The sequence below is a fragment of the Leucopleurus acutus genome (genome assembly GCF_964270905.1).
Source record: "Leucopleurus acutus genome assembly, chromosome: 13".
NCBI classification, from domain to species: domain Eukaryota; kingdom Metazoa; phylum Chordata; class Mammalia; order Artiodactyla; family Delphinidae; genus Leucopleurus; species Leucopleurus acutus.
In genome coordinates this window covers 75,892,213-75,913,299 of record NC_139155.1, presented here as the reverse complement: position 1 = coordinate 75,913,299, position 21,087 = coordinate 75,892,213, and the positions used below count along the sequence as shown (strand labels likewise).

The following is a 21,087-nucleotide window of genomic DNA, read 5'->3' as shown; positions in this document are numbered from 1 at the left end:
GCTCAGCTGGGGTTGTCAAGGAGATGTTTGTAGTGAAGGGGCCGAGTGCCCGGGTCTGGGCTGGGCTGAGGGGACCCACGGGAATGTCGAGGCAGTGGATCCTGTGGGAGAACGCCCCTCCCCTGCAGAGCCCAGAGGCCGTGGGGAGGGAGTGGTGTGGCCAGAGCCACAGAAGGGCCACCAGCAGAGCCAAAGGTGTGGGTTGGACACTGGCGCTGCCAGAACCACGCCAAAGCGGGGAGGCGATGGGGTGCGTGGAAAGAACGGGGGCCCCAACTCTACCTCCTCCACCCGCCTATGTCAAATCGGAGCTTTCCATTGGGTAAACCGAACAGGAAACCAGAAGGCCGGGGGGCCCAAGTCGTGCTCCCTATGGACATCAGCGTTCCAGGGCAGGAGAAGGGCAGAATGGATCTGCACAGCGTCAGTGAATCGGCAATGAACTTGACTCTCAGTAGTTGCCTTTAACACCATCTTAATGAGCTTTTTAAATATCCTACGGGCACAGACCCTCCGGCCTTGGCCCTCAGAACAGTGTTTTCACGTATCCACTGGAAAACGAATACTGAAAGTCACCACGGGGTGGCGCTACCCATCAGCCATCAGTTCTTTCTGAACCTCCTTCCTGTCGCCCGCAGAACCATGTCTGGGCTGTTTGTGGAATTTCTTCCTGCTTTGGGCCCTCGTTTTATAACATGTAGTTGTGAGTAGAAATGCAGACAAGCAGGGGCACAGCCTCACAAACAGTACAGACAAAGATGAGGACTGCTGGGTCAACCGTGGTGAACCCTGAGCCTCGTTTGGGCCCATCAGCCTTGAGCCGACCCTCTTTGAGTTCAACTGTGAAAAAATAGTGAAGTTAGTAAATCAGCATGAACCGCGGGGGCGGAGGCATGTGTCACATTTTGTGTCAAAGAGCAAGGTGTAATTGGAGACCTTATTCTTGTGTGCCCCCAGTTATGCATATTTACATTCAGGAAGCAGAGTTCTCGATAAATTTTGGAGACACCCCTGGCTATCTGAACTCTTGCTACTCACGACCCAGCAATAGGGAACCAGAGGAGTTCTAACGAGGTGGTCACAGCCTCCCTGTCCCAGCCTTATGTCTGAAACCCAGGAACCAGGTGTAACCGGGTGGTCAGAAATACTTTGTAAAGAGTAAGCCTTTGGCGTGCTTGACTTGATGCATGTGTTCGTATTATGCATTATGTATGGAAGCAGGGGACTGCCCGGGGAGAGCTTTTGCCGCTTGTCGTGGCGATGGTCACCCCTCCCTCCCAAAGGCGGAATTCTATTATGAAGTTAATTATCACGTCCATCATCTGTTAATTAATAGTCAGCTGGGCCTCAGGTGGCGGCTGTGTAACCTCGTTGGCTGATTCTTCAAGACGACTGGTAATAAATGGCGAGCCGGGAGCTGGGATCTTGGGGAACAAAGAGGGGCATGAAGAAATGAGAATGTCGAGGGGCCGTCCAGGGGCCCCTTGGAGCCCTTGAACTTGGTCTGGTGCACCTTCTTTGTTTTCCTCCCTGCCTGGCGCCCCCGTACGATTCCCACCTCTCTCTCTCTCAGGCGCGCTGCTGTCCATGGGGTTTGGATTCGTGGAATACAGGAAACCGGAGCAGGCCCAGAAAGCTCTCAAGCAGCTCCAGGTAAGCGGGCGTTCTCAGCCGAGGTCCGCGGGGGCACAGGCAGGTGGTGCGGTATCCCGTCAGTCTTCGGAAATTGAGTGGGAATGCCGAGCAGCCCACATCTTCCCAGGCCCGTTGCTTTCTCCAGTTCCCTAGGGGACTGTGGCCCACGGCCTTGAACTTCCTCAGCCCCCCACAGTCACCACAAGGCATTCCTTCAGTCTGCAACTCTTGATCAAGAGCCCGGTTTGTGCCAGACCTCAGGGAGCTGGGTGAAGCAGACCTCTGAAGAAACACACCACGACCAGGTCATGAGAAGTGCTCGGGTGCAGATAAAGCAGACACTGTGGTGAGGGGAAGGCTGCTTTAGATCGCGTGGTCAGGAGAGGCCCTCTCAGAGGACGTGACAGTTGAGCTGACACCTAATTGACAAGAAGGAGTCAGCTACACGGAGATCTCGGAACAGCACGTGCAAAGGGCCTGGGGCAGGGACTCTGAGGCAGGAGTGAGCTGACTATGTCTGAGGAGCAGAAAGAGGCCAGTGTGGCAGGGACAGGGTACAGGGTGGGAGGTATGTGGAGCTGGATCTTGCAGACCTTTTATGGACTGTGGAATTCAACATAGAGGCAGTGCGATCCCATCAGAGGGCTTGGAGCACTTTGGGGAAGGATCTGATTTCTGCTGCAGAACAATGTCGCCAGCTGCTGTGTGGAGGGTGCATCATAGGAGGGCAGGTTGGAGACCGTTGAGTCCTCCAGGCACAGGTCAGGGTGGACGCAGTGACAGTGGGGAGAAGGGGGCTGAACGCAGAGGTGTTTGGGACACAGACTTATGTCCTGCTGAGAAAGGAGCCATGCCCTCCTGCTGGGTCGAAGTGCAGGGACAGATCAGGGCCCTGGATGGCAGGAAGGGAGCTGAGGTTACAGGGAGCAGAACAGAGCCCCAAAGTGGGCCAGGCCTCAGCTTAAGACAGTGTCCTCAGGGCTTCCCTGGTGCGCAGTGGTTGAGAGCCCGCCTGCCGATGCAGGGGACACGGGTTCGTGCCCCGGTCCGGGAAGATCCCACATGCAGCGGAGCGGCTGGGCCCGTGAGCCATGGCCGCTGAGCCTGCGCGTCCGGAGCCTGTGCTCCGCAACGGGAGAGGCCCCAACAGTGAGGGGCCCGCGTACCGCCAAAAAAAAAAGACAGTGTCCTCAGCACCTTCCCTGACACCCCACGTCCCCAGGCCCTTCGGTGGCAGGAAGGGGACAAGGAACAGTGCTTTCTCACGAGCCTCTTTCTTTCTGGAGGCCCACTTGCTCCAGGGGGTCCAGGATCCCTTTTAAACCCTATTCAGAATGTCACGTGTCTGTATAGGCCATCCAGGCAGCGGCAACATAAGATGGAGTTGACCAGGGCCAAGTTGACAAGCGAGCGTGTAGCAAGCCGCATGCCCTCCCAGCTCCCATTCTCTCTGAGACGTGTGCTTGGGCCTGCACAGCTGGGCTGGATACTGGGTGAAAAGGGCACCCATACCGGCCCACCTCCCTGTGAAGCCTGGCTTTATAGGGACCCTCCAGGTGATGGAGTCTGTCCCAGTAGAGCTTGCTAGTCAAGCGAAAGGCCTTGGGGATTATAGGAAATGTAACTGGGCACTTAGCCAATATGATCGTTTTTGTAGAATTTTGATGACCCTCCCCTTGGCCCAAAGCAACTCCAGGGAGGGCTGAATTGGGTTTGGGTGCGGTGGTGGGGAGGGATGGCCTCTGGGGCCTCTGCTCTCACTTGGAAAGTCTCTCTGCTCTCCACCTCACGTGCCCATGGGGCCACTAGCTGTAAACTAGCGACGGGGCCAGCACCACCCAGAACAGAGCCTGGGCACCTGCACCCCTTCTACCGGGGCAGCCACTTCTTGGCCTCAGCCAGGTACTGCCTGACGGGCAGGTGGGCCCCAGCCATACCAGATCTTCTCTGGTTTTTTGTTTTGTTTGTTGTTTTTTCAAGAGACACTAGAAATCCAACTCTGTCATTAGATGCTGTGCACTCATTTAACTGGATTTCAGCTCTGCACGCCCAGCGGTCTGTCTTTCTCTTCCATGTAATTCAGGAGCCTGTCAGAGTCTACCTTGCACACATTAGAGTTATGTTCTGTGCCTCGCTGTGTGCTACATACAGGCATATTGCCGCAAAGAGCTGTTTATACGAAGCTACGTGTGCTGTATTTTATGGGCGACTTTAAAGGATTTTCAAGGGTAATTTTGCTAATACACCAGTTTTGCCTTAAGGGGCCCATGTTAAGAGCCTAGCTTTAGACGCATCTCTGCTGTGATTTAGATTTTTTTTTTTTAACGGCATACAATCCAAACCAAACTCTCTCTGCAAGCCAGACCAAGGGGGCTTACTTTGCCTGGAAATGCTTATAAACAATGGAAAATTCTGTGCCCCTTGAATGGCTTAAAGGTCAAGGCCCACTCGTGGCTCCAGAGGACTTGGAGGGCTGGGTCTCCGTAACCACCAGCTGCTGCCCGGGCTCAGCGGGAACCACTTCCAGGAAAAGCCCTTCTCTGTCCTTGACTCCAGCGGGCTTGTCTCCTGGGAATAGTCAGTGCCCCCCTCGAAGTTCTCTCTCCCCTCACTCAGCCGAAGCCCACTCCGGTGAAGGACAGGGCTACGGGTGAGTGCTTCTAAGAGGACAGAGGGACAGGCTGTGTTGTCTCATCTCTCAGGGTCACGTCGTGGACGGCCACAAGCTGGAAGTCAGGATCTCAGAACGAGCCACCAAGTGAGTCTCCCCTGCCCCCTCTTCCTTGGATTGAGTCCGTCCCTTTTGTGTTGATGCCGGTGCCCTGGAGGGTGTCTCATGGTCTTTGAACATCCTCCCCGACCCAACCCCCCTCACCCTGGGACCCCTTCCTAATTAAGGAGGTGTCCTGCATGCCAGCTCCGATACCCATTTCCCTGGTAAACTGGGACCATGCCAGCCCCTGGAGTAAACGTGTTAGTACACATCTCTTATAACAAAAGGAACACAGGCAGGAGACGCAAGCAAAACCCACTTATCTTGGCCCTATAAATAAACCCGGGGAGACTTGCAAGTTGCTGGAGCCTTGGACGAACCAGAGGCAGTGAGAAAACCTAGACGCCTCGCATTATGGGACTCTCTTTCTTGGAGCTGGACAGCGGCGCCCAGAGACGGCCTCCGCTTAATTTGAAAGAGATTCAGTAGATGTTAAGAGATGGAGACAGACCACTGGACCCAATGACCAGTTTCCTAAAGTAGTGGAGGTCTCTTGGGAGTTTTAGTTTTGCCCCTACATCCTCACCCTTGCAAGTCCTAATTGAACTAATACACTGGAGGTGCTTTGAACAGTGCCCGGCATGTAACGCATACCTGGGGTCAGCCGTTACCATTGTTGTCATTGTCAGTCCCATCTGTCCGCCTCAGGTGATGAAGTGACTGCCTCTTACAATCCTTGGGCTGGTTTAAGGTATTTATTTGCTGTTTTTCAGGAAGTCGGTCATTTGTTGTGGTCGTTGAGCAGGTTAGCCGCCAGCGAGCTGGCCTGAAGCTGCCGCTGTCTCTTCCTTCTCTCTCTGTTTTTTAATGCTCCCTGTGAAGCCAGCCTCGGCCACCTCTGGTGGCGTCCACCCATCCCAGTCCATCCCATGCTGAGCATCCTTAGCCAGAAGAAGGCTTGGTGTGGGAGCCCCCAGAAGCTAACGGGGGTTCTTGAGCCATGAATTAAGAGTGGGCGGGGGGTCCAAGCTTTGTGCCCTGCAGCTTTGGGTTCTAATCCAAAGGCTGTGTGACCTTGGGCGGGTGATTTTGCCCGTAAAGTAAAACGTGAGAACTGGAGGTTGTGCATGAAGCGTCTAGCACGTGGCCAGCATGCGATCACTCAGCCAGTGGCGCCGGTCTCTCTTCTCAGTCCCCCGACTCCAGGGAGTCAGGCTGAAGTCACCTTGCAGGCTCTCAGTTCCTAGGCAGTGTTCATTTAGTCTGTCTTTTATTCAACAAAAAATTACAGAAAGCCTCCTGGGCACCAGACACTCTTCCCAGGAGCTGGGGAGGGAGATTCCTCATGGGGTTTACATTCTAGGGCAGTGCTATTTGATAGAAGTTTCTGTGATAATGAAAACATCCTATAATGTTCTACATCTGTACTGCCCAGTGTGGTAGTCACTTGCCACACATGGCATTTGAGCTCTTGAAACGTGGCAACTACCACTGTGTTAATTATCTATCGCTACATAACCAAGTATCCCAAAACTTAACAGCTTAAAACAGCAGACGTTTATTATCTCACAGTTCCTGAGGGTCAGGAATTCAGGAGCAGCTTAGCTGGGAAGTTCCGTCTTGGCATCTCTTATGAGGTTGCAGTCAAGACGTTGGCCGGGGCTGCAGTCTCATCTGAAGGCTCACCTGGGGTTGGTGGCTTCACTTGCAAAATGGCACATTCACATGGCTGTTGGCAGGAGGCCACAGTTCCTCACCATGTTGGCCTCTCCCTAGGCTTGCACAAGTGTCCTTACAGCCTGGCAGCTGGTTTCCCCCAGAGCGAGTGATCCAAGAGAGAATAGGGAGGAAGCGGCAGTGTCTTTTATGACCTAGGCTCAGAGCAGGAGAGGAGTACACAAGGGGCATGAATACCAAGAGGCAGAGACCATTGGGAACCATCTTGGAGGCTGGCTAGCCCAGCAACCGAGGAGTTGAATTTTTAATTTTGTGTCATTTTAATATCGATTTAACTGTTAGCCACGTGCAGCTGGTGGCTGCCGTGTTGGACAGCATAGCCCTAGAGGACAGACCGTGAAGAGAAACATGACTGAATATGTAATGTGCTCTTCGATAGTGATGAGTGCCAGGAACATCGAGCCGGGGTGGGAGTGGGAGTGGGCTGCTATTTTAGTGGAGACAGTTAGGGAGGAGGTGACCTGGAGCAGACTTAAAGGAAGTGAGTCATAACCGTCCTCATAATCACAGCTACTGTTTATGGAACGCTTACCCTGTGCTAGGCACAGTGCAGAGTGTTTTGACGTGTCCTTCATTAAATCCTCAAACAATCCGATGAGGTTGGCACTATTATTAGGCCTGTTTTACAGTTGAGAGGCCAAGTAATAACTTGTCCAAGATCACACAGATCCTTAGTGGCCAACGGGGCATTCACACCCAGATTGTCAACTCATGGCTGTGCTCGTGACCCTTCCCTGCGTCCGTGGAGTGGAGGGTTTCCCTGGAAGAGCAGGGTGACAGGTTCGGGATGGCCTTGAACCTCAGGTGGAGAGAGTTCCGTCTCACAGCCCTGACCCACCTCCATGGTTAGAAACTGCTCCAGGCCCCTGGATTCTGCACTTCAGGTTCGTGAGGAAATGTCTCCAACAAGACCTTGGGACCAGCCGGCGTCTTTCTGGGCACCTGCAAAGAAAGAGACAGAGGAGACTGGGTTTAGGGAGAGGCTGCCCCCACCCCCGCATCGGAGTTCTTTCCTCAAGTCCCTGCTAGTCCCTGAGTGTCTCAGATGAAGGGCAGCAGACACCCCAGGGTAGGATGTGCCGACTGGACATCCACAGCTGCTGGGGGGAGAAGATAATTAGGCTGCGTGCCACCCAGGGGAGCCCGCCTCCTTCCCCTTTCCTCTCAGCCGCGTCCACGCAGAGTCCTCGAGTCCCTCACCTGAGCAGAGGACAGGAGCGTCGGTGCTGGTGGGGGGAGGGGCGGTGGAGTCAGCAGAGGGCAGCAGCTGCTGAGGCCCCGAATGACCTGAAGCCTTTCCGCCGACCCTCCAGGCCAGCCCTGACGTCCGCTCGGAGGAAACAGGAGCCCAGAAAGCAGACAACCTCCAAGATCCTGGTGCGGAACATCCCCTTCCAGGCTGACAGCCGTGAGATCCGCGAGCTCTTCAGGTGAGAGGCGCTGGTCCGATCCGCGGGGCCGTCGTGTCGGGGGGAGCTGCTGAGCCTTCGGGTCCTCGATGGTCTGCCTAAGGCCAGCGCGGTGGCCTCTCAGAGGTCATCTTCTGGCTGCCTTTGATGTATCTCCCTTAATCTCAGACATTGCTCTCCAGACCGCTGGGCAGAAACATGTCCAAACAGGGCAGTCAGTCTTCTTCATCCCCACCAGCGACCTGCAGGAGGGGCAGGGAGCCAGGCGGCTGACGCCCAGCTCTGCCCATGATCTGCCTGAAATCCTGCCGCCCAAGTCATCCTTTGCTTTAAGCCAGTGGCCCACTACCTTCTCTGCACCTTTGAATCACCTGGTGACTTCTATAAATACACCTTTGCTCAGGCTCCGCCCCCAGAAAGTTGCATTCAGTTGATCAGGGGTGGAGCCCAGATGTTGGTATTCGGGTCAGAGCGCCCCAGGGGATTCTGGTATCCAGCCAGGGTTGGGCAGCACACTGGTCTGCACTGCTGTCTATGGAAAGCCCGCTTTGAAATGAGGGGGGACCACCTGCCTAAATAATGCAGTCCACCAGCAGATGCTACAGCACAGGAGTCAAAACTCAGATCTCTTGGGGGCCAGGCAGCAAACAGCCTGGCAGAGCAGACTGGGTGGGAACTGACGGACTGGAGGGCCAGCGGTGATGCTGGGCAGGGACGCAGATGTCATAGGACCAGTTCTTCCCGCGTTTTGAAAGAGAAACTGGCAATCTGGATTCTTGAGTTGGCAACTAATTCACTTTCTAAAAACACTGTGTGGGACAACGTCTACCTGAGGGCCGGCTATAACCCAGGGCCACGAGTTTGCAACCTCTGTGCCAGTACATTACACTGTTGGGTTTTTCAGATAAGTTAGGTATCACCCAGCACCAAGCCTTGGATGAAACGTCTTTAGAGAGAGGGCATAAGGGGGAAACGTTTATAAAGCCAGGGCACTGTCCAGGCGTGTGCTGTGTGGCACAGAGAACAGACCCTTCTAGCTGTCAGAACCTAAGGCAGATGACATCGGCCCCAACCAAGCAGATCACGGAAGGTCGGCTGCAATCTGAGAGTATTCTGGGGACCTACAGCTCTGCGGCCTGCATAGGGGTGAACACTCAGGATTCTGTGTACTAGACCTTGTTTGTTAACCTGCATTTGTCCAGTTCTGGCGTGAAGGTCAGGAAAGCTAAATCCCGATTAGGATTTTACCAATTAGCTTCTTGCCAGGTCAGCTGTGGTTGCAAAATGTAAGTCCTAGATTTTGGAGACTGGAAAGTATGTATTATCTTTGTGTGAAATCTACCCTCTTTGCTCCTACTCCATGGTGTAAAGAATGGGGAACCCCTTGAAGGGTCTGCTTTAAAAATCCCTGTCGTCTTCCCCCCCATTCTAAATCATACACTGGCGCACAGTTCATTAACAGACATTAGCCCAGTGCTGATGCAAAGACGGGGACCCTGTCGATTTCTTAGTAGCGGGTCTTATCTATGATCCCAGGGTCCCCTGCGTGGTAGTAACAGCCTGGTAAGGTGGGGTCACCATCTGCAGGAGGCTGTTTTCCATCTCCCAGCATCTGGGGGGACGAGTCAAGAGGAGCGGGTCGCCCTCACGAGAAGGTATGTATCCCGAACCTCGCACGGCCGCTGGTTTCAACCACGCTCCTGCCTTTTAAGGAGTCCAGTTTAAGAACTGCCAGATCAAAATGGGATGGCTCTGAGCAGCACGCGTTGATCAGGGAACAGCATCCTGCCGAAATGACAGTTTCGCTTGTTCTGCAGCCTGTTGAGGATGACACTTATCCAGGGAAACAAAAGCCCGCAAGGGGAAGGGAAACGCGCTTTGTCTGATCTCACGTTTTATGTTTATTTTGAGAAGACAGGGAATTAGTGTTCCCCGAACATCATTACATGTGGTGTCTCCTCCTGCCATTGTTCTGGTGGTAGTTTTCATCAACCCCTGGAAATCCAGAGCCTGCTTGGAGCCTGGCTTTGTTGTGTGTTCTGGCCGGGGGTTTGAGGCCGCTCCGAGCGCGGGCAGCAGGGGTCGCTGTGAACCTTCTCTGGGAGACGAGCTCTGCCAGGAAAGCACACAGACCCAGTTTCAGACAAAGCCAGTGGCCAGCGAAGGTCAGAGCCAGGGGAAGATGTCAGGGTTTAGGGGAACCAGTCCGGTCCATTTTGCCAGGCAGTTTTCATGGAGTTATCCTACCAGGCATAATCAAAATCACCAGCTCACTGTGTGTTGGGCTCTGCTACATGCCTTCCTATGCTGTATCTTTTATTAAGCAGCAGAGCAGCGCTGCGGAGGAGGGATGCTGTTATCCCTCAGTGGAACCACCATCCCGCACGTGTGTCGTTTGTACCAGGCACTGTGCTAGGCGCCCGGCACGTAGCCATTTCAGGAGAGACAGGCTCCTCTCTCAAGGAATTCACTGTTTGTGAAGGACCAGGAAGGAAAGTGACAGTGACAGTCGCACAGTGACACACCCGGGGTGTGAGGGCATGAGTGCAGCGCCGTGGGAGGGCATGGTCTGGTTCTTGAGGCAGCCCGCTGGGGTACAGCAGCTCACCCGCCCTCCGCAGCCGCTGGGGGCCCTGCCCGAGCGCTGGGGGCAGCTGTTTCTCAGTCGAGGCAGTGTTTGCCTGGGCCTTTCCTGGGGGCCGCCAGCCTTCCACCCGGGCCTCACTGCACCACACCCCAACCCCTTAAACCCAGCCCGACGGGTGCCAAGAGGCCCTGCAGATCCATGCCTCTGCGGGATCGTCCTCTGGGACAGTTCGAGGCTCGCCCTTTAGAAGAGTCAGAGAGTAGACACAGCAGTAAATTAGGAGACAGCAGTTCTCTCTCTGCTGCCCCTTTCTGGGCCTCAGTTTCCCCTGGCATAAAATAGTAGCCATAATACTGGTGATGACGTGTGCTGCGAATTTCAGTAACGAGGCTAGTGTTTGTCATTATCAGTGAAGTAGATTTTTTGAGCGCGACCTCCGTGCCAGGCACTGTGGGCTGAAGCGCTTCGCCTGATTACAGCCCCGCGGAGCGGTTGTCAACGGCTCCATTGCCCAGTGAAGAGACCAGCTCCAGAGCCCGAATTCCTGCCCATTGGGTTGTCAGATGACTCGGGCTGCCACCCGGCTCCCGCACCATGCGGCTGCCTCCAGGGCTGTTAAAAGGATTAAGTGAGATTATGCATGTGGGGCACTTAATACAGCACCTGGTGTGGAGTGGGTAGTTACCTAGCATTAGCTGTGGTTATCAAACAGCACAAAGCCAGCGGCTCCAGGCTTTGAACCCAGGGCAGGTCTGACTCTAGACAGAGCCCGTGTCGCAGTAGTGCTGACTCCTTGGAAGTTCTTTGCAGCATATCCTTTTTTTTTTTTCCTCTTTTCCCTAACTATCTCCCTCCCTCCCAGCTACCCGCGCCCTCCACTGTAGTGCTGTCACCCTGCAGCTAGGTTCTGGGGCAGAGAGGGTCAGTAAGGAATGTGAGACCCAGGGCGAGGCCGAGCTGCTCCTCCTGAAGCCCTGAAAGGACATGTGGAGGACAAACCGGGGTTCCCCAGACTGCGTGGGGCACACACGGATGCAGGGAGCCAACTCCTCAACCCACAACCAGAGCAAGGATGGGATGGTCCTCGGCTCACCCAGCAGGTGCCCACAGCCTTAAGTCAGTATCGATTCCAGAAGATGTAAAGTGGGCATCCCCCTGCTCTCTGGTTGACTGTGGGTCAGGTGTGCGCATTTGCATGCCTGTGCTAAGTTGTTTTGCTCAGTTGTTTTTTGTTTCACATCTTTTCTTTTTTTTTTTTTTTTCGCGGTACGTGGGCCTCTCACTGTTGTGGCCTCTCCCGTTGCGGAGCACAGGCTCCGGACGTGCAGGCTCAGCGGCCTTGGCTCACAGGCACAGCCGCTCCGCGGCATGTGGGATCTTCCCGGACCGGGGCACGAACCCGTGCCCCCTGCATCGGCAGGCGGACTCTCAACCACTGCGCCACCAGGGAAGCCCTATGTTTCACATCTTTATTGGAGAATAATTGCTGTACGACGTTGTGTGAGTTTCTGCTGTATAACAAAGTGAATCAGCTATATGTATACATATATCCCCATATTCCCTCCCTCTTGCGCCTCCCTCCCACCCTCCCTAAGCTGTTTTTTCATTCTTTTCCCGCCTCCATCCGAAAGGCTGCGTTTGAAAGACCCCAGGGCAGAAATGTGGTTCAGAGAACAGACCCGCGGACGCTTACATGGAGCCTCAGTCCGTTCGCTCAGTGGAAGCCTCTACACTCAGGGCCTCCCGTCCTGACGCACGAGCGCGTGTGTGCAGAGCCAAAGCATTTGATGGAAGGGTCTCATTCCCACCCACATTTCAAGTGATGGCCCTGAGATAGCAAAGACCCCCTGGGAAGCAGGTGGCTAGTGCCCGCGAGCACTTAGGAGGCCTCGGACACTGAGCTGGCCACATCCTGGGCACTCATGGTATCAGTGTATCTTCAGAACAGCCCAGCCTAGTGGAACTATTGTTGTGTTCATTTTCTAGATGAGGAAACTGAGGCACAGAGAGGTCAAGGGGCTATTGCTAGAAGGACCCTCAGCTTGCCCATTTCTTTTATACTCCAGGGGCAGCCTTGATTTGAGGCACCTGGTTTCTGGAAGGCAGTGATCTTCCAAGAAAGAAGTTCTCCAGACAGGGCCAGCCTCGTGAACATCTGACCTGCATAGTCCCACAAGGCCTCACACTTGGTTTCATGCTCTCCTGTCGCCATCCCGCAATTGTTAATTTTCCAACAAGGGGCCCTCAATTCTCATTTTACACTGGGCCCAGCAGACTATGTAGCCAGTCCTGCCTGCAAACCAATGGAAAGATCAGATTCGGAGCAGAGTACAGTTTGGCAGTCAGCCAGCCTCAGTTTCCTCATCTGCAGGAGGGGATTGACAGTCATGCCCACTTATCCTCCCTCCCCAGGCAGTGAAAGGCTCACCTGAGAAGCAGGTGCTGCTGTTGATTCAGCGCCTCTCTCCTTATAGCAGAGGTTGCAAACTAGCAGGGCAGATGCGGCCCTGGTGTGGCTTACTTGGGCCCACACAGTGTCGGGGACAGGGTGGTGGGGACGAGTTGGTGTCCCATATTTGCAAAGCGTGGGCTTTCACATGCAGGCCTGGTTTCTGGCCTGGGAGGAAACATGGGGAGGCCTGGGTCCGTCAGGCCGGGTTCCTCTGTGGCCTTGACTGTTGCCCTGTGTAGCGGCTGCCCACGCCTGCCCTTGAGCTTCCCACCCGGCCCACTTCACTCTTTCTTACCCGCCGGCCTGCTAGACACAGAGTTTGTGATTCCTGGCTGAGCGTCACAGCGGATATGGGGACTAGACAGCCCCTCTCTGGCCCCTCCCCCTCCTCCGACTTCACTTACAAGTGCCCCGAGTAATGAATGTATCGCATTCAGCGATCCTGCCCCTTAAAGGCTGGCCTCGATTTGAAAAATGTCCACAGCACAGAGGCATCCTTCTTAGGTGATGATTATGGTATAGCTTAAGTCTACAGTGCAATCAGATAAGGACATGCAGCTTGGGTCCAGCCCGCCTGGGTTCACGTCCCACCTCCACCACTTCCTAGCTGTGTGACCTTGGGCAAGTCACTTACCCTCTCTGTGTCTCTGTTTCTTCATCTGGAAAATGGGCACAGACCTCCAAATGACATATAACCTCAGCAGGCAGTTATAAAGATTGGTTTTGGGAGCAGTTCCTGGCACAGAGCAAGCAGAGTTAGCTAGAATTCTTGCTGTTGAAAATGAGGCCTTCAGCTTACCCTTCCACTGGCTCACTCCCGACCCCCCAGCCAGGGTAGCTTGGCCTGTCCTCTTTTCCCGCAGCCCCCATTCCCATTCCACCCAGCCCGCCTCACAGCTCCCCTTGGAGTGCTATCCATGTGGCTGTTTCATGTGCTTCACCCCCCACCCCCAGACACGCTGTCTGGTTTGCTGCAGTGGCCACAGGCCCCTGGTACGTAGATGGTTCTCAGTAAATGTTTGCTGATCACATAGATTTAACTGTGCAAAGCCTTGACCTGTGGAATCTGATAAAGATAGGGCGTGTGAGACACAGAGAGGTTAAGGAGTTTGCCCAGGGTCACACAGCTCTGAAGCGGCACAGCCAGCTCTTTCTCACTCTGGAGCCCCCTCACCCCCACCCCTGGGGTACTGTCCCTGGAGGTCACGCCGCCATCGCCATCGCTGGCAGGCTAGGCCTTCGGCTGCAGGCTACAGATGGAGAGCTTTTCACCTGAGCCTTTTTTCCCCCCTTCCTCAGAGGTGTGAACCACCTGCCAGGGGTGTGAATGGGTGAGCTCACAACAGGTGTCTGGAGGCCTTAATTACTGGGTTTGCATCTCCTTTCCCCGGTGCACCTGTTGTGCCCACTTTGTGGGCAGCGTCCGTCCGTCCCAGGCCTCCTTTCCTCCTCATTTCCTCTCGCAGTGACCGTGACCGTGGAGGAAGGGCTGAAGACAGCTTGCCTGCCGAGTTGCTCTCACGCGCTCCCCCCTTGTCCCCCGACCAGTGGCAGGGTCACTGCCCGTTTAACTCCTGGTTGTCAGCAGCACTTTTCCAAAAGCTGCAAAGCCCTGTAACCTGCATGGGGCCACTTCCCGTTCATTAGGGAGAAGCTCTGCAAAAAACAGGCTCGGGCAGTTCACAAGAGCCAGCCTGGACCATTCCAGAAGGGGGGGTTGGGGTGGGGGGTGGCGGAGAAAACCCTCAGGTTCTGAAAGGGGGCTGGGGTAAGGAGGGCACAGCTGTCCCCAGGTGCCTCCCCACCCCCGCTCATCTCCCGCCAGGTGTACCCCCGCAGAGCGACCCTAAGAAGAAGGCAGTGCATCTACTGATCAGACCCAGCCACGCTCACTCATTGTGATCAGACCCAGCCACGCTCACTCATTGTGATCAGACCCAGCCACGCTCACTCACTGTCCTGCTGTCCCTGGCTGCTTTTAGGCTGCAGCAGCAGAGCTGGGTAGTTGTGACAAAGACCAGAGGACCCACAAGGTTATAAAATACTATCTGGCCCTTTATGGGGGAAAGTTTGCTGACCCCTGGACTAAATGAAACCCAGGCAGCGCCTGCAGGGAGATGGGACATGCCCTAGGGGTTTCGGTTCTGTCTTCTAGTTTTAATTACACACGTAAGGTATTTTTTTCTTCCCCTTTTTATGAAACATACAGACATTACAGGTAAAGCTATAGCCCCACTGACCCTGCTGAAGATAAGGTCTCAGCTCAGAGAATTTCTGTGTTCCTTTCTGCAAACCGCGTCCCCACTCTGACTCGTTTTTCTCATCAGAGGTATCCCTGCTCCTCTGACTTTGCTGGGGTTGTTTTTGGTTTGTTTTGTTGTAGGACTGTTTTTTTTTACAAGCAGTTTTAGGTTTACAGCAAAATTGAGAGGAAGGTATAGAGATTTCCTACGTGCCTCCTTGCCCCCGTGTGTACGTAGCCTCCCTGACTATCAATCAGCATCCCCCCCAGAGTGGGACATTTGGACTCAGTGAATGTGTAGTTTGCAGCATTTTGTCTTTTTTGAATAACATATGCTCCTGGGAACATTCTTATGTATGTCTGTTGGTGGCCATGTGCATGCTTTTCTATAGGGTGTACCTGTAGGAGTGGAATTGCTGGGTCATGGGGTGTGCGTATTTCAGCTTCAGTAAATATTGCCAAGCAGGTTTCCAAAGTAGTTGTATCAGTTTGCCCTTCCTCCATGAGTGTTCTGGTTGCCCCCTGTCCTCACCAGCACTTGGTAGTGTATGTCTTTCTCTTTCTAGGCATGTCTGGTGAGTATACAATGGCATCATCATGTAATATTAATTTGTGCTTCCCTGATGGCTAAGGAAATCAAATGCTTTTGCATACATTTATCATGATTTGGCTATACTCTTGCAGAATGCCTATTCAAGTCTTTTGCCCATATTTTAAAATTGGATTGTCTTTTTTTCTTATTAATTTTCTTAATTACTTTTTGTATAATTTTATATATTCTGGGTTCAAGTCCTTTGGTGGATATATGATTGCATCCCCTCCCTCTCCCATTCTGTGGGTAGCTTAGTGGTGTCCTTGGATGAACCAAGTCTCTTAATTTTAAATATTGTCAAGTTGTCATTTTTTCGCTTCCTGGTTAGAACCTTTTGTGTGCTATTTGAGAAATCTTTGCCTCCTCCAGGCTCATGAAGACAGTCTCCTATGTTTTCCTCTAAAATCTTTGACCTTTCACAGGTAGGTATGTAATCCATCTGGAATTGATTTCTGTGTACGGCGTGAGGTAGAGATCAAGGGACATTTTTTTTCCCCACATGGAGATTCAGTTGGTCCAACATCATTTATTGCAAAGACCATTCTTTCCCCTCTGCTCTGCAGTATTGATTTTGTCGTAAATCAGGTGACGGTGTATGTGAGGGTCTGTTTCCGGACTCTCTAATCTGTTCCACGGGTCTGCTTGTCTACCCTTGTGCTAATACGCGCTGTCTTAATTACTGTGGCTTTGTAATAACTTGCTCTGTGGTGTCTTTGTTCTTCAAGACTGCCTCGGCTGTTCTCGGCCCTGTGCTCATCAGGTCTTTGGGTTTTATTCCTCAGCAGCTGGAGGTTCTGAGCAGAGGGAGTGGTGGGATCTGACTTCCCTCTGTGAAATACCTCGTGAGGAGACCCGAAGGGAGGTTTTTGCAGTCCCCTGGGCCAGAGGTGATCGTGGCTTGGACCAGGTGTCAGCCGTGGAAGTGGGATGCCAGATCGGTGCCGGGGGGGTGCGTTTTCAGAATCCTGCTGATAGCTTTAATGAGGACCGTGATGCAAACAGGAGTCAAGAATGACCCCTATATTTAGGTCCTAACCAACGAGCTGGATGGTCTGGGGTCAGGGCAGTCCGGGGAGGCGTCGGCTCCACTCTGCACGCCCACCCTTTCCGCACCCTCGATGCATCACACATAACAGGGGCCACAGCGTGGTGCCAGAGTTGCACTTCTCAGTTGATCTGCCCACGTGTGTGCATGTGTTTGGGGGTTCGGCAACACCTCCGGTTCAGGGCCGCCCGTTAGCTGCGTGGATGTCAGCCGTAGCAGCGGCGTCGCTCTGTCAGTATCCCGCATGGGCGTGTTCTCTGCCGTTAGGGGGAGGACTGTTGACAGTACTCCGGATGTTTGCACAGCCCTTACCAGCGGGCCCTGCCGGGGCCTGAAGTGCCTTTGTGCTCATGATTTCATTTGTTTCTTCCCCCACAAGCCTGGGGAACAGCCGCTGATGAGGCAGATGGCTGCACAGCCATAAAACCCCGAGCAAGTGGCAGAGTCGGATTCATGCTCCCAGTCACTCCCTTTCTCTGCTGCTGTTCCCGTGGCAGATTCAAGGGATAGAGACGTGCCTTTTCTCACGTATCCATGTAGCTCATCTCTATTAAGTCCTTGGAATATGCCTGTGATTTTCCATGTCTATGATGCTTCTCAAGACCGATCTTTAAATACGTAACATACGCTCACTGTGAGCTAAGTACTGTGCCCATTTCAAAGTGCCCGCTTCTGCCTCTGGGATCACTACATTCTAAGAAAATGAGGGGCCCACCTGGGAAGATGATTATAGTTACAAGGCAGAAACAAAACAATGCGGAGGAATCAGTTCTTCCATTAAGGGACTGTCCCAAAGACAGAATGCAGGCGTCCTTGCCTAACCTCTTTTTATTTGGGAAAAAGATCTGGGGTTCTGAATGGACTCCAGGGTTCCCACGAGCCAGCTGTAGAATGCAGCTCAAAGGACTTACATGGTCCAAATCCCAGAGGTCCCATCCCCACCCTGTGGTGTGACCACATCTTGGATCCAGCTTTTAATGTGGGGGTCCCTTGGTTTAGAGGGGAGAGGTGGGAACTAACCAGGCTATGGCAGATTAGAGGAGCCTGCAGGGCGGAGACGCACAGCAGATGTTACTGGGAATCAGATTTCTGCTCAGAGGAAAAGCATGGCAGATACACACTCCTGTCAGAATAGCTAAAAGAAAAAAACAAGAGTAACACAAAATGCCGGCGAGGATGCAGAGAAACTGGATCCCTCGCGCATTGCTGGTGGGAATGTAAAATGGTACAGCTACCCTGGAAAAGAGTGTGGGCAGTTTCGGACAAACGAGACAGGCACTTAGCACGTGACCCAGCGGTTGCCCTCTTGGGCATCTATTCCAGAGAAATGGAAATTTGTGTTCATACAGAAACCGATACACGGGAATTCCCTGGCAGTCCAGTGGTGAGGATTCCACGCTTTCGCTGCCCAAGGGCCCGAGTTCAGTGCCTGGTTGGGGAACTGAAATCCCAAAAGCCGCGCAGTGTGGCCAAAAAAAACCCCTATGCACATGTCCAACCACTGATGAGTGGGTAAACCAAATGTGGTCTGTCCATACACTGCAATGTTATTCTGCCATAAATAGGAATGAAGTCCTGATAGCTGCTGCACCGTGGATGGACCTCGAAGACGTTACGTGAAAGAAGCCAGATACAAAAGACCACATACTATATGATTTTATTTATGTGCAACATCCGGAATAGACAAATATAGAGAGAAAGAAAGTAAATTAGTGGTTGTTTAGGGATGGGGAAGGGGGTGGGGGTGACGGCTAAAGGATACGAAGGCTGATGAAATTTTATAAAATGGCTATGGTGATGACTGTACAACTCTGTGAATACACTAAAAGCTGTGGAATTGTACACTTTGGGCAAATTGTATGGTATATGAATTGCATCTCAGTAAAGCTGTTGGAAGGCAGGAAGCGGCACACAAATGTTCATAGCAGCTTTATTCATAATGTCCTTACGTGGGCGTGTCGTTAAACTGTGATGCATCCATACGATGGAATATGACTCAGCAGTAAAGAGGAACAAACCACTGATGCGTGCAGCAACGCAGATAGACCTCTAGAGAATTATGCTGAGTGGACAGAGCTAATCCCCAGAGGTTGCATACCGCATGATTCCATCTATACAGCATTCTTCAGATGACAGAATTACAGAGATGGAGAGCAGATTAGTGGCTGCCTGGGATTAGGTAGGCAAGAAGGGAGGGAGGTGTGGCCATAAAAGTGTAGCACAAGGGATCCTGCGATGAAACCATTCTGTGTCTTGACTGTCATGGTCACACGAGTGTACATGTGATAAAATTGCATAAACTAAATACACACACACATGAATACATGCAAAACTGGTGACATCTGAGTAAGGTCAGTGATGGTATTACTGTCGGTTTTCTGGTTGTGATCTGTGCTATGGTTTTACAAGATATTACCATTAGGGGAAACTGGGTGAAGCGTGTATAGGATCTCTCTGGTTATTTCTTACAACTGCATGTGAGTCTGTAATTATCTTAAAATAAAAAGTGTTCTGAAAACGAGTATCCCAATCCAAAACGGATAAAAAAAGGTCACTTCTTGAATGAGTGAATTGCCCGTTACAAGGCGTAAGCAAAGGAAGGCTGAGGTGACTGTTAAGGATGCTATGAAAGGGATTTCTGATGGAATGGGAGGCCAGGCTCACTCCCTGTCAGTGTAGACACTTCCACCCTTAAGTATGTCAGCAGTAGAGTCCGTTCTGCCAGAGAAAGGAAAATCCTCTGGGCTGCGGTGTCTGCGGAAGGTGGTCTGATTCTGTGGTCAGAAGGAAATGAACACTCAGTGGCCTCACAGTTAACAGCCAGGGTGGAAGGGAAATGGGGGAAGAGAAATTATCCCAACTTGTATAAAGATTTTATCCTCCTTATGACTTAAATCTAGGCTAATTGAACTCCCGGAAACGAAAAGACTGGTCTAGTCAGTATATTTCACCTCCTAGGATCTATTCTCATTTCGTAGGTTTAGGCACGAACCTGGCTATAGGAAAATATTAAGCTTCAATTGTCTGCCATGTGAGGCTGAAGTGTTTCTGCACCCTTTTCAGAGAGCCAGGGGAACCCAGGTAGCCCCCCAGGCTCTTGTCTGTCTGGGCGCCTCCAGGTTCTCTGTCCTGCAGGCTGGGCACAGAGCCCTGTCTCTCAGAGCAGGCCTCCCCCCATTTAAGATCCTGGGAACGTAGCCCCGGGGAATCTGGTAGAGATGTGTTCTGGGTGATACTTCCTTCGTTTCGGAAGCCTACTTTGCAGAAAACCGCACGCCAAACTCTTCGCTTCCCTCTTTGAGTGGTCCTGCTCCCTGCCTACCAGGATGTCCACCCAGGGCTGGCCAGAGGATGTAAAAGTGACTGCAGCTCAAAGCAGGACAAAGCAGCGCTTGCCCAGGTGAGGTACTCGGGTTACCTGAGTTCTCCTTTTCCATGCTGTCTTGTCCCCCGGTCATCAGAAGTCGGCTGTCAGCTTGGAAAGCAGCCAGTGTGGTTTTCCAAGTGTGACCACCTGGCCAGGGAGTCAGGAGACCTGAATTCTGGCCCAGCTCTGCCTGGCACCCGCTACATAACCTTGGGCGCTTGGTGACTTCTCAGAGCCTCTGCTTGTTGAGTGAATCAGTGACGGGGTTGGGCGAGGCCAGCCAGAGCAGATAGCTTCGCCCTCGCAAGCCGGTGCAAACCCGTTGGTCATGGCTGCTAGAGTTCTGTCTTGGAGAATTGTGAGGCTGCCTGGGCTCCGCAGGAAATGGCACTGTAATTGATTAGCGATGTCTGCCAGGGACCCGGGCGCAGCGTCTGTGATAGGCAAGCAGCTGCAGGTATTCGCTGAAGATTCTGGTATTTATCGCATGTCGCTAGAGCTTTTACGTTTCTGTCTGCCAGACTGACTGGTAGAGCAGTCCCAAACCACAGCCCATGTGGAAGTGGACTTAGCTTTCCTCTTTAAAAAAAATAAAAATACACTGAAAGTTGAGAGGATATTTCTTTTTGTTGTTTTCTTCTTCCTTTGCAATTCCATAGATATGGTCTTCCATCACAGCTGACATTTCCTTTCGCCCCACGCCTAGACTGATTGCAGCGTAGTTGACAAAGCCCAGACGGTGGAAAGGGGCACCCTGGGGAGAACGTGCGGTTCCCAGGGGAGGGTGGGTGGGTGAACGGGAAGGGCGCCTTGTGCCTGATTCCCACCACAGCTGCCTGCTCTCACTTCCTCTCTCTGCGCTCAGTGCCTTTTCAGTTACAAGGTCTCCGCGCTTTGTCTAGGCTTGTTGGGAGGGCGGCAGTCAGCTCATTGTAGCCACCCATAATTGTGCTGAGTGTCACCAGCACCCTGGTGTTGAAAGGCAGCGGGGAGGGAGCCCCAGGAAATCTTGGGAGGCTTCTGAGTAAGAACAGATTCTGAATCCTCTCCTGTCTCAGAGCTTTCCATGGAAAAGGGGTCTTGCCACACTGCTTTTTAGTTAAGAAATAACCCGTGGTTTAGCAAATATTTACGAAGCATCTCTAATGAGGCAGGGGCTTTGCCAGGTGCTGGGTTACAGAAACAAACGTGAACTCCCAGAAGGGAAGGGACTGTCTTGGTTTAAGGAGAAGTGGATACAAGGTTCACTCCATTGAAACCCTCACAGCAGAGGCCAGGTCATACACGTCGTTGGTCTGGTGACAACTT

At 52.8% G+C, this 21,087-nt stretch overlaps 1 protein-coding gene across 1 annotated transcript in view; it reads left to right on the top strand.

Annotated features, from left to right (window-relative positions):
- RBM19 (RNA binding motif protein 19) overlaps positions 1-21,087 on the top strand; it is a 121,167-nt gene that overhangs the window by 36,033 nt on the left and 64,047 nt on the right. Inside the window, exons 19-21 of the mRNA XM_082853569.1 lie at positions 1,574-1,653; positions 4,338-4,393; positions 7,399-7,515. Of these exons, the coding sequence (XP_082709695.1) occupies positions 1,574-1,653; positions 4,338-4,393; positions 7,399-7,515 (253 nt within the window). The remainder of the gene's footprint in view (positions 1-1,573; positions 1,654-4,337; positions 4,394-7,398; positions 7,516-21,087) is intronic.